The sequence below is a fragment of the Puntigrus tetrazona genome, chromosome 13, assembly GCF_018831695.1.
Source record: "Puntigrus tetrazona isolate hp1 chromosome 13, ASM1883169v1, whole genome shotgun sequence".
Taxonomy (NCBI): Eukaryota; Metazoa; Chordata; class Actinopteri; order Cypriniformes; family Cyprinidae; genus Puntigrus; species Puntigrus tetrazona.
In genome coordinates this window covers 1,754,970-1,770,267 of record NC_056711.1, presented here as the reverse complement: position 1 = coordinate 1,770,267, position 15,298 = coordinate 1,754,970, and the positions used below count along the sequence as shown (strand labels likewise).

At 42.1% G+C, this 15,298-nt stretch overlaps 2 protein-coding genes across 2 annotated transcripts in view; one reads left to right on the top strand and one right to left on the bottom strand.

Annotated features, from left to right (window-relative positions):
- Positions 1 to 41: 41 nt before the first annotated feature.
- On the bottom strand, positions 42 to 1,535 carry LOC122356760 (serine/threonine-protein kinase pim-1-like). Its single transcript, XM_043255816.1, has 4 exons — positions 1,403 to 1,535; positions 761 to 855; positions 597 to 647; positions 42 to 509 (listed from the first exon to the last, which is right to left on the bottom strand). Exons 1-4 carry the CDS (start codon positions 1,533 to 1,535, stop codon positions 117 to 119), a joined length of 672 nt encoding a protein of 223 aa, XP_043111751.1. The 3' UTR covers positions 42 to 116.
- A 7,233-nt stretch (positions 1,536 to 8,768) lies between these two features.
- The window catches only part of cfap36 (cilia and flagella associated protein 36), a 10,954-nt gene continuing 4,424 nt past the window's right edge, over positions 8,769 to 15,298 (top strand). Inside the window, exons 1-5 of the mRNA XM_043255205.1 lie at positions 8,769 to 9,030; positions 10,745 to 10,809; positions 10,894 to 10,992; positions 11,946 to 12,060; positions 12,641 to 12,728. Coding sequence (XP_043111140.1) covers positions 8,928 to 9,030; positions 10,745 to 10,809; positions 10,894 to 10,992; positions 11,946 to 12,060; positions 12,641 to 12,728 — 470 coding nt within the window. The 5' untranslated portion in view covers positions 8,769 to 8,927. The remainder of the gene's footprint in view (positions 9,031 to 10,744; positions 10,810 to 10,893; positions 10,993 to 11,945; positions 12,061 to 12,640; positions 12,729 to 15,298) is intronic.

Sequence of the window (15,298 nt, the reverse complement as noted above, 5' to 3'; positions counted from 1 at the left end):
GGTACTCTCCCCTGCGGTGGTACTCTGGAGGAGTACTTTGCTGTGCCTGGACCAGAGTGGAGTTTAAGTTTGCTTTAGCGCAGCATGATTGTTCTTTATCTATCAGAAGAAGGGAATCATCTGAAACATACCGTGGTAGGACTTGTAGGATGAAGTCCCCAGAATGTCCCGCATCCGAAGTCAATCAGCTTGACTTCGGATGTCTCGATGTTGATCAGTAGGTTCTCCAGTTTGACGTCACGGTGGAAGACTCTGCGGAGGCAGCACTTGTGTGCAGCGTAAGTCGCCTGCCACATGATCTGGCGCGTCGTTTCTTCATCGATTCTTCCACCGTGGCGCATGATGAACTCTACCAGGTTCTCGCAGGGAGAGGGACATTCCAGGACCAGGACGAAGTGGTCAGGGTGGTCCGTCCAGTCCAGCAGCCTGATTATCTCCGGCACTCTGTGTCCTTTGTTGGCCAGGATGGTGAGGGCGATCTCTTTCGGAAGAGGGTTTGGATGATCGGGCTAGAAGAAGACAAATAAGTACTTGTGCTAATGTTAACGTGAGATGATGTTATATTTTATATTGTTTGTACAGTGCCATGTACTTACGATGAAGATACACTCCGTGTGCTGAGTCTTTGTGACATATTTCACAGCCACCTGATGAACAAAGACAAAAATGAACTTAAGAAACACAAAGAGGGCTGAGAGTAAAGGGTGAGGATGAGACAAACCGTTGCTGGCTAGTTTGTGTCTTATTTATATTAACTTACTCTAAGATCGTCATCCAAACGTCTCCCTTCATACACCACGCCAAAACCGCCTTTCCCCAGCTGATCACCAATGGCGTAGCGGCTGAAGATGTAGTCTGTTAAAAGACAGAATAACGCAATAGGTTTTGGTGTAATGTGTGCCGATGTACATTTTTATATTGTCTTTTATGGTATCTGTTTTTATATGATCAAAGTAGAGCTGTTTAAAAACAAAACGCATTCTCATGGTTGTGCCGTGTACCATCACTACTTCTTCCTGCCCATGCCACCTTCCTCTCTCTCTCCTCATCTTGCTGCTTCTGCTCTCCCTGACCTGAGCTGTGAGCTGGAGGCTGTTTTTTGGCAGCTCTGAAGAAAGAGCGCAGCCTCCGCCACCACTTCTTGCTCTTCCTCTCCTCCTTTACTCTCTCTGCCGCCTCCCTCTCCTGTTTTTCCTCCTTCCTCTCCTCCTCCTCCTACTCTTCCTTCCTCTCCTACTCTTTCCTGTCCTACTTCTTCTCCTCCTCCTGCTTCCCCTTCTCCTCCTCTCCTTCCTGTCCTCCTCTCTCCCCTCCCTCTCCTTCTCCTCCTCTCCTTCCTGTCCTCCCTCCTCTCCTCCTCCTCCCCTCCTCCTCCTCCTCCTCCTCCCTCCTCCTCCAGCACCAACGGGGGTCTCATCGCGGGGAGGGGGATGTTGAACCTCCGTGTTGGTGCTGGGTTTTGGGGGTGTACTAAGATGTTGATCGTACACCTCTCCAACAGTCATCGGACTCACTTTGGTGTTTCGCTGTCCCATCGCTGTGTGAAGTCACTGATCACTACAACAAATCCACAAAGAATGTAAGAATGTCAAGGTCTTTGTAAACCTGTGAGTTCTATTCGAATGTGTGCTATGGCGTCATAGACTTTGAGCGTCTCCTTGATAATCACCGTTCCCATAAATAAAATGATAAAGTAAATGTAAAGAAAAAACGTGATGTTTTCTGTTTTTGATTCATTTAATAAAAGTTGTAAATCAAATGTGTCTCTTTATTAGTGCCTGTACAAAAGGCTGCACGTGTTTTCTGAAATTAAAATCTACACTATAATAATGTAACAAACAGCAGTCAAGCTGAATGAGACGTAGATTCAGTCTCTGCCAGCAGGTGGCTTAAAAAGCGTTTCGTTGTTTATCTCTGTAATCAAAACAGCGCTGCACTTATGAACCTATGCGTTATACAGAGGCGAGATGAAAAGGAAAATATCATCTGCACTTTTCTAAAGACGGTAAGTTCCGCCTCAGACAGACATTCGTATAAACTCCGCCCCCTATTTGAATCCCGGTTTGAACCAAAGCATATTGCGTCGATTTAATATAATAATGTCTGGACAATTTTCAGTCTGGTTTCCACAGTCGTCAAAACATTTTATCTTACCACTAAGAGTTCTTCTAGACAGCAGTAAAAGAGTTTTCGCTCAAAACCTCAAAAAAATCAACAAAGAAGCTGAGACAAACTTTCACTAAGAAATACGAGTCTTACCGTAAGAGTATGGGCGGCGTTGGCCTTGTTGCTATGGTTGACGTCAGCACGCTTACTCACTACGCGCACCGTGATTGGCTGATAGGAGAGGAGTCTCTGTCAGAGGTTTATTCCTAAAAATATTGCAGAGAGCGATATTACGTTATTTTCTTCACCTCTTCTAACATTTCGCTGATTTAAGAGCTAGTTTTAGATCTAAAAAAGTTTGTGAAAGTCTACTATTAGAGCAAACATTAAGGAGTTAGGACTGACACGCCCATTATTTAGAAGTTTTTGTCCAAAATCAGCAAGTTAGAAGCTACTTTCAGCCTTAAGATGTTTTGTGAACACAGACCCTAAAAAGTGCACAGTGGATCATTGTTTTTTATGTCTGAAATGTTCCAGACAGCACTAGAATGCTGATTGTTGAACGTTCTCATGCTTGCAAAAGCAAAATATTCTTTAAAAAAAAAATGCAAATTGGTACAAGAACTGTTTAATGACAGAAGTTTTCAGATTTAAGACCTAGATACATTACTTTCAAAAATACTGATGCTATGTGAAAATAAATAGTACACAGAATGACAGAACCATAAAAATGTAAGTGAAACTTTTTTTTTCAAGTCATTTTGAGACAAACATGTCCATATCAATCCATCCTTATTCCAGAGCTTTTCTCATTTGGATGTGTTTTTTTTATTCTTGGCTGTTTTTCCAGGTCTGAACCTGCTCATCCTGCTCAGCCGCAGGCCTCTGGATAGAAGTGTACGTCACTGCTGGGTAAGTGCATCTCGGTATAATAGCTTTGTAAAAGTGTGAATTCTGCAGTATATATATGTTGTTTTATATCAGGGTCTCGCATAAACTGTTATCTCAGTGTTTGAGGGAACAAATGTCAAATGGTGACACAAAACGTGTCAAATGGTGTAAAGAATAGACTGTCCAAAGTAGTACAAACTTAACAGTACAGTTAATATTAGCGCCGTTACGTAAACAGGCTGTGTTCGTCCAATCAATGACTCTGACGCTGCAAATATGCAAATAAGGACATTTACCCATGATTTAGGAAAGTACAGCGTGAGTACATCAGATTATTAATACTCAAAATGTATTGTTAACCTCAGATAAACTATAAGAGTGAAGCAAGATAACCCAGAAGGAAGAATTGGAAGAATTTAAATATCTGAAATATTCTAGAAAACCCATCATTTTAGTCCTTTTTCCGTTACAGACCCAGTGTCGCTTAGGAATTCAGGCGTCTGTTTCACTGAACCCTCGACACGGCTGGACAGCTCCAACACTACTCAGAGGCTGAAGTGAACTAACTACCCACCAGCATTGTCATATCTCTGGACTTTTATTATTGTTTTTGTCTCGAGCCACGTGCTGTCTGTGCCCTGCCCTCCCTTGGTGTTTAATTTTATTATTGTCTGCAGCTGTGTCTCAATGTAGTTAATTCCCTGTGTGTTTAAGCCCTGTGTTTTGTGTGCACCCTTGTCGGATCATCAACGTTACTACGTCTCAATGTTCAATGTTACAAGTTACTCTATGTTTTGTTCCCGAGGTTTTTTTGTGGTTTTTTGTTCTACCTGCCTTTTGTACATTTATTTTGCCATTTTTGGATACCAGAAACCAGACAAAGAAATCTAAAGATCAGTTGTAAAGCCATAAAAAGACATTTTGGTGTTTGGGTTCCCGTGCTTCAGGGTCCCACCTGATTGGAGATCGATGAACATTTTCAGGGACCCCAAAGGAGGACACACCCCCTTCTCAACAGAACACAGTTCTAGAAAGTTTTTAATCTTTTTCATTATACAAGTGACTTCTGTGAGACCAATTTACCAATCACTGAGGCCTTTAAAATGATACCAAACATGAAAGATAAACAACAGGTTCACAAGACACATAGTATCCATCCATCCGTCCAACTCTTTTGGGCAGGAGGAGGAGGAGAATTTGTTGAATTTGAAGATCCCTTCTCAGATTAGTTTTATTGCATGGCAGGTTTCTGCTTTAATTTAAATATATACGCTCCTTACAAAGTATATTTTTCTTTCTTAATGTTAGCATAAACTTCCAAGCAATGGTGAAGTCTCAGAAAGACATCTGCAATAATAAAGTTGAAGAATGCAGGATAAAAGTCTAATATGCAAATCTAGTCATGGGGTGTTGTTGAGAGACTGCGTGATGGAACACAAAAACGTCTAGAGAAAGTACTATTTCTTCAGATGAGTGGATTCTGTAGAGAGCATCCGCTTCAGTATTGTTGGTCCATGACAGAAGGTGACTTTCTTAGAGATAAAGGCACACAGACTCACCTCTCTGCAAGGATAACTCTCACTGACTCTAAGAGAGGAAGCGTCCACTTTCACACTGAAAGGCTTGTTCGGGTCTGGATGGAGGAGAGCAGTGCAAAAGACAGCTTTCAGCTTTTGGTAGTCTTTCACTGCATCTGAGTTTAGTGGAGTGCACTGTATGCAGAGATGAATCCCCAGGAAGCTTGGAAGATCCTTCCACTTTGGTGTGTTTCATCGTGATACACTCCGGTGTGATGAGAAACCTCAGGAACTGGATGGTAGGTTGCTGGAACTCACATGTCTCCAGCTTTTGATATAGATGATATGGATGGACCTGTTGCACATGATTGATGTTACCCTTAGGAGAAATTATCAGGAGACACGGTGTTAGCTTTCACCGTTAATGCCCATAATACCCAGACGTATAGTTCTTTACGGCCCAGTGATTGAGAATCTAACAGAATGCATAGTCAATATAAAAGACGATGATGATGAGTAACTTCTTAATGCTAAATTCTGAAAAAACCGGGGTGCTAATTTTTGGACCTAAAAACCCCACATATAATATAATACACATATAATAACCCAATACTTCAAATGAGCTTCTTTTTCGTTCTTCGAATAGGAAGAGGACCAAAAGAAGTTTGAAAAGGCTAAGCAACGGTATGCTGTTTCAGAGCCTTTTGTCCCCCCTGCGCTGCTGATTATTGTAAACGTAATCGTATTTAATTGCTTGCTACCTCTTCTTTTATTCGTTTCATGGCTTTCTAAAACATGTATCTTGAGTTTCTCTGCGTCACTTTTTGCAATAATGGGCTGCTAGCATGCAGAAGTGAATCATTGACTTGTCTTCTGCTTACTGTAGACTAAACAGTTTGTGATGCACAGAGTAGGGAGTACTAGCGCCATTTTTAATATCTTTAAAACGTGCTACAGAAAAGATCAGACCCATTGACTAGCCCTTCCAGACAGCAGAGACATGATGAAGATGTCTCTAGAGAGCTCAGGATACACTGCCAGGTCGGCCTGGGACAGGAGGAGGCGAGTGAAGTGACCGATGGCTGAAGTGACCGGTTCGGTAAAAGGATCTGATAAGGTTGGCTTTCCCGTCTCCCTCCTGCTTCCGGTCTTCTGTCACGGTTCACAAGGACAAAAACAAAACAGAAGCACGTAAAGTAAATGTCTCTGTGTTAGTGCATCAACTTCTAAGCAGCAGCGAAGTCTCCGAAAGACATAGATAATAAAAAAACAACGTAACCACTATATTAGCCACCATAGTGTGATTCATTGTTTGGAAACGAACTAGCTGGTCAAGACTGGTTACCGAACTCGGTCGCATCTCTGTGGTTTGAACCATTAGCTGAGCGACCACGGACCAGCGGTGAACCAGTGCTGCGGCGCTGAACATGGCACCTATTGACTGATTTACTATTTCTTGTTTACATTATGCTTTATTTGACCTCTGATTCATCGCAGGTTCCTGCTTACGTCTTGCTCCGGGCTTCTCGCAGGCATTCGTGCACATGGGCAGCTTTCAAAAACATTTACAATGGTCGCGCAAAAATTAAAAGGCTTTTTAAGAAACATGTAAGCTTGTGTCTTATTGAAGCCTACAGCGCAGGTCTAAAGCTGTAGGTCCTCCTCTGGTCCTGAACGCTTGTTGTTTTGTTCATATTGTTTGCTCACAAATAAAACTGTTTGCAGTTCTCTTACCTTTATAAGGACACATTTTTTAGGTTCCTCCATCCCCTTCAAAGCACACTTCACTCAGATTATTGAATATTTATCACACATTTATCTACAGTGTAAATGTAATATTTAACGTTTATATTATGAAATGCATGACGTTTTTTATTTCTCAGGCTGTGTTTATTTGAGAAGGCTATAAACGTATCAAACATTAGCTCCCTGTCTTGGTATTTAAGAAAAAACCTTTTTTTTATTTACTAATTCAAACACGATTTGTCCTCAAAACCTAATTCTACTCCGAGTGGACATGACAGCAGTGCTGTGGGGTTTAGTTAGCCTACTAGTCAATATACTGAATATATTTTAAACCTGTATTTTTAGTATCATTATAACAGTCACACGGTCCTTCAGAAATCATTATGATATTATTGGCTGCTCAGAAAAACCCAAACATTTATTGCTAGCATTATGTTGAAAACAGCCGAGTAAAATTATTTCAGCTTCATTTCAAATTCTTCATTCATTATAAACTATTTAAAATATTAAATATATTAATAATATAATATATAAATATATTAAAATATTACTTTTTTTGATTTCGATGCTAAATAATAGTATTAATTGCTTGTATTTCTTTTCTATGTATAGAATGTATATAATAATGTATGTAAAGTAATGCAATTACAGTAATATATTATGACTTGCTGTAATGCATTGCTAATACAATTTTGGTCATATTATACTGGCTACATTACTTTGAGTCTATGTTCCCTTGTCTTGGTGTTTGAGGACTCTTATTTTGAAGTGCCCACATGCCTAGTTTCCTCTGTACCTTGTTGTCTCTGAGAGGCCTGCTCAGGTGTGGCTCAGATCCGCTGTCCAATGACAAGTCATCTCAGTCAATTATTCAAGCATATGTTATTACAATTGTATAATAAAAATTGGGAAGAAGGAAAATTGGAAGGAGGCGCTGACGGCTCTAACTCTGCATCCAGGAAAGGATCCTATTCACTGTGACATCCGGTATTTGGAAAACAACGTGAAAATGTATCATGTTTAGAACACGAAATAAGAAAAGCACAACTCAATAGAGAAAGCATCTGATATAGTTCATTCAAACACAGAGGTTAGGGGTCAAAGGTCAAAGGTATTGATGGAGGAATAATAAAAGAGAGAATAAAAAACAGATATTGAGAAGAAGTAGTGACTGAGGTATAACAAGTCCTTTGTTGTTTTCCATAAAGACGTAGGATGTTTTGTCTGGAAAAGAGATGAAACGGTCCTAGAAATGTCATAACGATGAGATGAGGATAAAACTAAACGTTTATGATCAAGACCTGGAAAGAGTTTTAGGGACATGGTTCAGTGAAAGAGGACATGTTCAGAATATAGTGAACAATAAACAGAATGAGATGTGAGCTAATGAATGAGGATCAGATCAGGATCAGGTGATTGTGTGCAGGAACTACTAAACTACAGCTAGAAATAAGATCAATCATCGAGAACATCACTACATTACACTAGATAGAAGCCGTGTCGGGAAAAAGACAGAAAATGGAAGGACACTAATTTATATAATGAGCAGAAATGTATTAATGAGTACTAGAGGTATGTTCAGATTAGTATAGAGATGCATCAAAGAGTTTAGACGATAAGATAGGAGTATATATATATATATACATACACACACACACACACATACATTTATTTATTTATTTTTTATTAAATATTATCATTTATTGCACAAACATTTGCTCTTGTGAATATCAGCACGCCTATCTCTTTTATGCAGCAGTGCAGAGCTGTGTTTTCTTCCTTGAATGAATCTGTTTCGAAAGAATCGAGTGCTCCAGTGATTCATTCGTCTGATCAGATGAACTCACTCCCAGAGTGTTTAGATTCCTCCCTAAACAGTCCTCAAAACCACTAATATCACACAGACTTTAACACGCTTTCTTACTGAATCAGTCGTTTTGAACGAATCGTTTGATTTGAATGATTCAATTGATCATTTACTAAACAGGGACTTTATTTATCCACGACGGACCTAAACCAGGCAAAAATACATTCAGCTAAATAGATTTTATTTATCAGTATTGCCCATAATTCCAGGCAAAAAAACCTAATAATAATTATTTTAATACGCCATTTTTATATGAAATAAAAGCATTTTTAAATAAGACAAATTTTACAATCAGTGTGTAGAATTAGTCACATGACCTTTATATACCTACATGACACTCAACTAAACTAAACATGGACAAAAGAATCCCCGAAGAATCACGTGACTCTTCAGAGTAATCATTCTGGACTTTTAAAATATATTCAAATAGAAATGAATCCTTTGAAACGGAATGTTCAGTGTTTTTGCTGCACTGTGGATCGAATGAAAGCAGGCTTGTTGAGCAGAACAGTCAAAAAAAATGAATAAACCTCTCGGTAGTGTGTGTTCAACGACTGGACGATCTTAACACGCTTTAATAACGCAGCGTCGTTACGTCGCGTCGCGTCGCGCGGGCTCGCCTCCGATGACGCGGGAGTGACGCCCGCAGTGACGCAGCGGTTGCTACGGCGGCAGATTATGTCGCGCACATCCGGGGTGTCCGCGGCTCGCGCGCTCGCTCGCTCGTGTCGTTAACGCTCTTGTCTCCGCGGGCGAGGAGGACTGACGCGCGCGGCGATGCGAGCGTCTCTCCAGTGATCATGGCCGATGACAGCGAGTGGGTGCTGGAGAGCGTCGCGGGGTACCTGGGCAGCCCGGACTGGCTCGTCCCGCTGGCCGACTTCATGGAGAACAAATGCTCAGGTACTGAACGCGGCGCGTCGAGCTCCTCCACACCGCAGCGTCAGCGTCGTCGCGCGTTCCGTTTAAAACGGGCAGAACTGATAAACAGATAGAAGTCGAGCGGAACGCTTTAACGGCGAGGGTTTAGGGATGTAACGCTATGAAAGATTATCACGAATACAGTCAGCAGATTATCAGTGTCCTTAAAACGGGCTGCAGTTCTTCAGAAAGTTCAGCAGCCGACAGATAAAATGTCGTGTTTGCAGAAACACCTAAACAGACATATCACCATCTAATAACGCATTAAATATCTGATGGAAATGCTGTAAAAATAAGTTTCGTGAAAAGGCAGCCCTCACAATTCAGCCTTTAAATCGAGAAAGGGCTGAGGTGACCGGAGGATGGATTAATAAATGACTGCGTGTTTGTTATCTGCTCTGAGAATAATTCCGGATGACTTCTGAGATGTTGAAGTAAGTTTATTTCCAGCAGGACACCGGTGTGGTTGAGCTGTGTGTGTAGATCAGAGTCTGACAGCAGGTGGAGCTGATGGAGCAGAACTACAGCTCAGCCTCTGTTCACCAGGATCTTCTGAACACACTTCAGCGGGAAATCAGCTCATTCCTATATTAACTTGTATAATTCACACAAAACGAAACTCCTCTGCTCTGACTGTTATTTAAAACTGCGCTTTTATGCGGGACGGTATGTATTTGCCTGAGTGGCTCAAATCAAGGTAATCTCGTGTGATTAGAATCAGGGGTGGGAGGAAAACCCGATTCTCTTCACTGATTCTGAACCGATTCTGAGCTTCTCCTCGCGCATAGGTCGCGTGCGCGCGCTCGAGACACGTGCTCGTTCTCGTCGTGTTTTACTTCAGAAGCGCTTTCGTTCAAACCGGAAGCGGAACCGTCCGACGCTCGAAACTGCTGCCGCTTTGATCGCCCCCTGCTGGCTGTCTGCGCGACACGTCATAAACCCCGCCCTCTCCAAGGAGTCAAAATATAAGAATTACACTTCCAGCACGACTTTTCGAAGTATGGTCGTTTGTTTTCAGGCTAATATATGTTTAATTGTTCGTTTTGATTTTAGCTAATAATTGGATGCTATAAAAGTTTGACGGTACTGCGCAGACTCCAGGTGACGTCACTGATCATTCAGTCTCTAAGACCTTCTTCATGATCACATCGGTGATAATCAAACGACCGTAATGTACAGGAAAAAAGAGAAACTGTTGTCTGTAAACATTCAGAACAATTATTTAAAATAACTTTTAAAAAGTAGCCTGCTTATGCAATAAAATATGAATATATTTTGCACAAAATTGTATAGAAAATGTAGCCATGTGCAGTAATATTGAAAACTGAACACTGATATTGAGTTGATAATGATAACTGTAAATAACTAGGGCTCACTCCTGACACACGGATATATCAGCTATAAACAGAAAACATAGAAACTCCAGTGCTGTTTAAAATTAATCTGAGAAAAAATGTAGATCAAGAATGGTTTTGAAATCGTGAAGATTCCCACCCTTAGATAATATCATTAAAATATGAGACCGTAATGCTAACCGTGGGGATTTTAGCATGGTTTATCATCAAACGATTATATCTGTTAAAGGTTCAGCTGAATCAAAAACGAATGGAAGTCAATGGAGAGCACTTAATTGAGTCGTTACTAGTAAGAACTGAAGTAGAGCGCTTCATACCTGGTGTTCCTGCTGTGTTTTCAGTGTTTGACGACGAGGACGAGAACAAGCTGACGTACACGGAGATCCATCATCAGTACAAGCAGCTGGTGAGAGGCGCTCTGCAGCTCTGATTGGCCGCTGGTGAACGCTCTGTTCTGATGTGTTGTGATTGATTGACATGTGCCGTGGAGGTGGAGCGGCTGCTGGAGAACTACATGCAGGAGGTGGGCATCAACGAGCAGCAGTTCCTTCACGCCTGCTCCTCCTTCAGCAAGACCAAGACCCTACAGGTGAGAGACCTTCCCTGATTCTCTCAACTAGACTCAGGAAGGCGTCTCTACGACCCCATGTTGGTTTTATTACCCAGAAAGCATACGTAAATCAGCAAGATGTCTGTTAAAGATCATCCGCTGTGTACAGATATCTGACAGACGTGTCAGTTTCCATACATTTCTAAGATTAATAAACGTCTTAAAGACCTGTGCGTGATGTCTGATAGGAAGCGTCCTACAGTCGTGCTGCAGGTGAGCAGACTCTCAATACGTCTTCCAGATGTTGGTAGCCCCCTTGAAATATTTAATATAGTTTATTTCAGTATATTCCAGTCTAAATGGCAGACTTGGAGTTCGTTGAGGCCGGAGCGCACCACATGACATGAGCAGAGTCTTAAACGCGTCTTAAACTCAGAGCGACTGAACGTGGGCAGTGTTTCTGACTCAGGAGAACGTGCGTGAGGAATGAAAACAAAAGCGGCTGAAACCCTTTCACACAAGTACAAGCCAGACCAGGGAGGACTAGTTTGGGTCGGGTCTCCTCTGCTGGAGAAAGGCGCTGGCGGTCTCTCTGCTGATCGCTGTGAAGCGTTACAGGCTTGAGCGCTCTGACACATGCAGGTTAAGGCAGTCGACGGAGATTAGTTAACTGGGTTAGTGAGGCCTGTGAGATTGACCCGGGCTGGAAACTAGCGGCCTGATCGGCTGAAGATGTTCACCGTGAACACGATGTGTTTACAACCACAGACAAACATGAGCTTGAGCTCCAGGGACGTTCAGTGAAGATCTTTCCTCTCATCTGAATGTCTTTGTAAGCGGTAAACTTGTTTCTTTCCTCTTACGTTCTCATCTTTTAAGCTCAATTAGAGCATTTCACGTATTATTTTGTAGTTTCTATGAATTGGTGCTGATTTTCGGAGGAAGGATGGATGTGTGTGAGTATGATCCGGTGTGTTTTCTTGCTCCATCAGGCGGTTTTCCAGCCGGTTCTCGCTACAGATGATTTTCAGATGTTTCGCTCTTTGATGGTCCAGAAGAACATGGAGCTTCAGCTGCAGGCCCTGCACGTCATCAAAGAAAGAAACGGTATTCTACACGTCCAGATTAACACTTCAGTGTGATCCGCTCAACTTCAGTACCTTTACTATACATCTCTCACATAAAACCAGCTGTATTCTTCAGTGGATGATGGAAACCTGTTCTGTCTGTGTGTGTGTCTGTGTGTGTGTGTGTGTGTGTGTGTGTGTGTGTGTGTGTGTCTGTGTGTGTGTGTGTGTGTGTGTGTGTCTGTGTGTGTGTGTGTGTGTGTGTGTCTGTCTGTGTCTGTCTGTCTGTGTCTGTCTGTGTGTGTGTGTGTGTGTCTGTGTGTGTGTGTGTGTGTGTGTGTGTGTGTGTGTGTGTGTGTGTGTGTGTGTGTGTGTGTGTGTGTGTGTGTGTGTGTGTGTGTGTGTGTGTGTGTGTCTGTGTGTGTGTGTGTGTGTGTGTGTGTGTGTGTGTGTGTGTGTGTGTGTGTGTGTGTGTGTGTGTGTGTGTGTGTGTGTGTGTGTGTGTGTGTGTGTGTGTGTGTGTGTGTGTGTGTGTGTGTGTGTGTGTGTGTGTGTGTGTGTGTGTGTGTGTGTGTGTCTGTGTGTGTGTGTGTGTGTGTGTGTGTGTGTGTGTGTTTCAGGAGGGCTGCCCGAGTGTCTGACGGACGGCGTGGACGTCGTGAGTGAACTCGAGCAGCAGGAGATGAAGATTCTTCAGGAGGTTCTCAAGTAATTTCACCTCGTTAGCTGCGCTGACATCAGATGTGATTCTTATATAACGAGCGCCGGCTCAGGAGACACCAGACAGCATGTTATGGATATTATATGCATCCATTCATAAACACGGCGTTTGTTCTGTGATTCGGTCGTATACTTTGATGCAAAACCTCTAAAATGCTCCTCTTGATAATGTTTGCTCAACTACAAGCCGACATGCTTCCCAGCAGAGTTCATATGCGTCCCAGTTAGTGACGTCCTCACTGCGAGGTTAGTTGGACTTGTAAAAGGATTGCTAGCGTTCACAGTAAGCTAAGTATATAAAGCCACTGCGAGACCACTGAGAGTTAAGCAGCTTACCGCCCCACTGAAAAAGAACAGTGTGATATTCTTAGTGTGCTGGGTTACTGTCCCTGCGCCGCCGGCCGCTTCACATCAGCTGTCCTGAACTTTCTGTTTCTATTAATTAAGATGCTAACGTTAATCAATGCCATTAAGAGATCAGGGTTAGCTACAGATCACATTGCTCAGGACAAATGTTTGAATCCAAACCTGGATTTGGAGCTCCTCTGACTCAGATTGGTCTTTAGAGACTAGATCGTAGACGACTTGTACTAAACCTGTGTGTTTTTGAGGACTTTTTTGCAACTTCAATATGCACCATATATGCAACGCAAAATGAACAGAAATAGACTAACTCTATGTGATTCTATTCAGTGTCTTCTAAAGCCGTGTAATGATGAGCAGACTTTAGGCTTTATGGTCATATTTGTAAGGTGACCGCTTGATCACTCTCACACTGCAGCGGTCCAGTGCTTTCGCTGAGCTCCTTCAGACGTCTGAAGCTTGGCTTGCCTTCCTCTCGTGGTGATTGGCTGATTCTAGAGTTCAGAACGGTGACTTCACTCAGCACACAGCTTGCTGCGCTTATTACTGTATATTATCACCTGTCTAATATCACCGTGTTGCTAGGGTTTTACTTAAATGTTTAGCTCTTTTAGTTTATTTAGGGGCTTGAATCTTGATGATTTGATTTATTAATTTTTTTTACTGCTCAAATCAATTGATCGATTCTGAGGGTTGTCATGGAAACATCCCATCTGAAGATAATGAAGAAATTGACTAGTGCGTTCCAAACAACTAATTAATAAGACACTGACGTCTCCACTAATGAGGGGATAGGGGTGGTCACCATGACTTTGTAAAATGATGGTGAATCGTTTCGCCCCTAATACTCGGTCATAAAGGCCATGCTGTGGAGATCTGGGGAGCCCGAGGATGTAAACCAGACACTTGTCTTTATTCCTTTATTGATTTATGCTTCTCTTGACAACACATTCTCTGTTCAGCGTTGATTGACTTGGCTTTTTAGCAGCTTTGACCCCCAGGAGACGAGGACCTTGGCAGGAGCCCAGTCCACACACTCAGGCGTCATGGGATGGTCCCTTTTTAGTTTTTTTTACGACTCAATAACCATTGAGATTCCTCTGGAATGTGATTTTTTTATTAATTTTTTTTCTTCCCTAATTTTGGTTGTTTTTAGTGTATGTGCGTTTCAGGCGTCTGTCCAGAGCGAGTGCATTTGCTCAAGTTCAGCAGAAGTCCTGCTCTGTGTACAGCATTACCGTGGAAACCTCTATTTTTCCCGCTCCAAAAGTGGCACCTAGTGGTGAAGAATGAATCTGCATTTTCATTCAGAAAACAACACAGGTTGCATCAAAGAACTGTACAGTATAATGTAGAAGAATACAATGACAGGGATGTATAATGACGAGAGTGACCAATTTGTTATTAAATGCAGAGACGGTCTCTGTAATCAATTCAACATTAAATCACTAGAAGTTAAGTGTCCCCAACCAAGCAAGCCAGAGGCGACAGCGGCAAGGAAACAAAAGCCCATGCATACAGAATGGAGAAAAAAAAACCTTGGGAGAAACCAGACTCAGTTGAGACCAGTTCTCCTCTGACCGGACGCTCAGCACTTAACTTCCTGTTCAATTTTAAACACAGCTGTGTCAGATAGTGTAAATGACTTAGTGTGTGTGTGTGTGTGTGTGTGTGTGCATCAGGATCTGGTGATTGGTCCACGGGCGCATCTAGGTGTTCTGGTCTCTGATGAACATAATCTCTGGGTGCTGATCCACCATCTAGTCTGGATACAAACTGTGAAAACAGATTGAGAAAGAGACAGGACTAATATTAGCGTAGATGCCATTCTTTTTACGATATTACAAGTACATCGTATTTTAGGAGTAGTGTTCCCGGTTCCAGCAAATCTAAGTAATGCAGTCTAAAAATCCTTTAACGGATTTGAATAATAAAAAGTGTGTTGGTGTGTTATGTGTAGGCTAAGTTAAAAAGATGTGTCTTTAATCTAGATTTAAACTGACAGAGTGTGTCTGCCTCCCAAACAGAGTTAGGGAGATTGTTCCAGAGTTTAGGTGCTAGATAGGAAAAGGATCTGCCGCCCGCAGTTGACTTTGATATTCTAGGTATTATCAAATGGCCAGAGTTTTGAGAACGCAGCGGACGTGCAGGACTATAATGTGATAAGAGCTCGCTCAAGTATTGAGGAGCTAAAC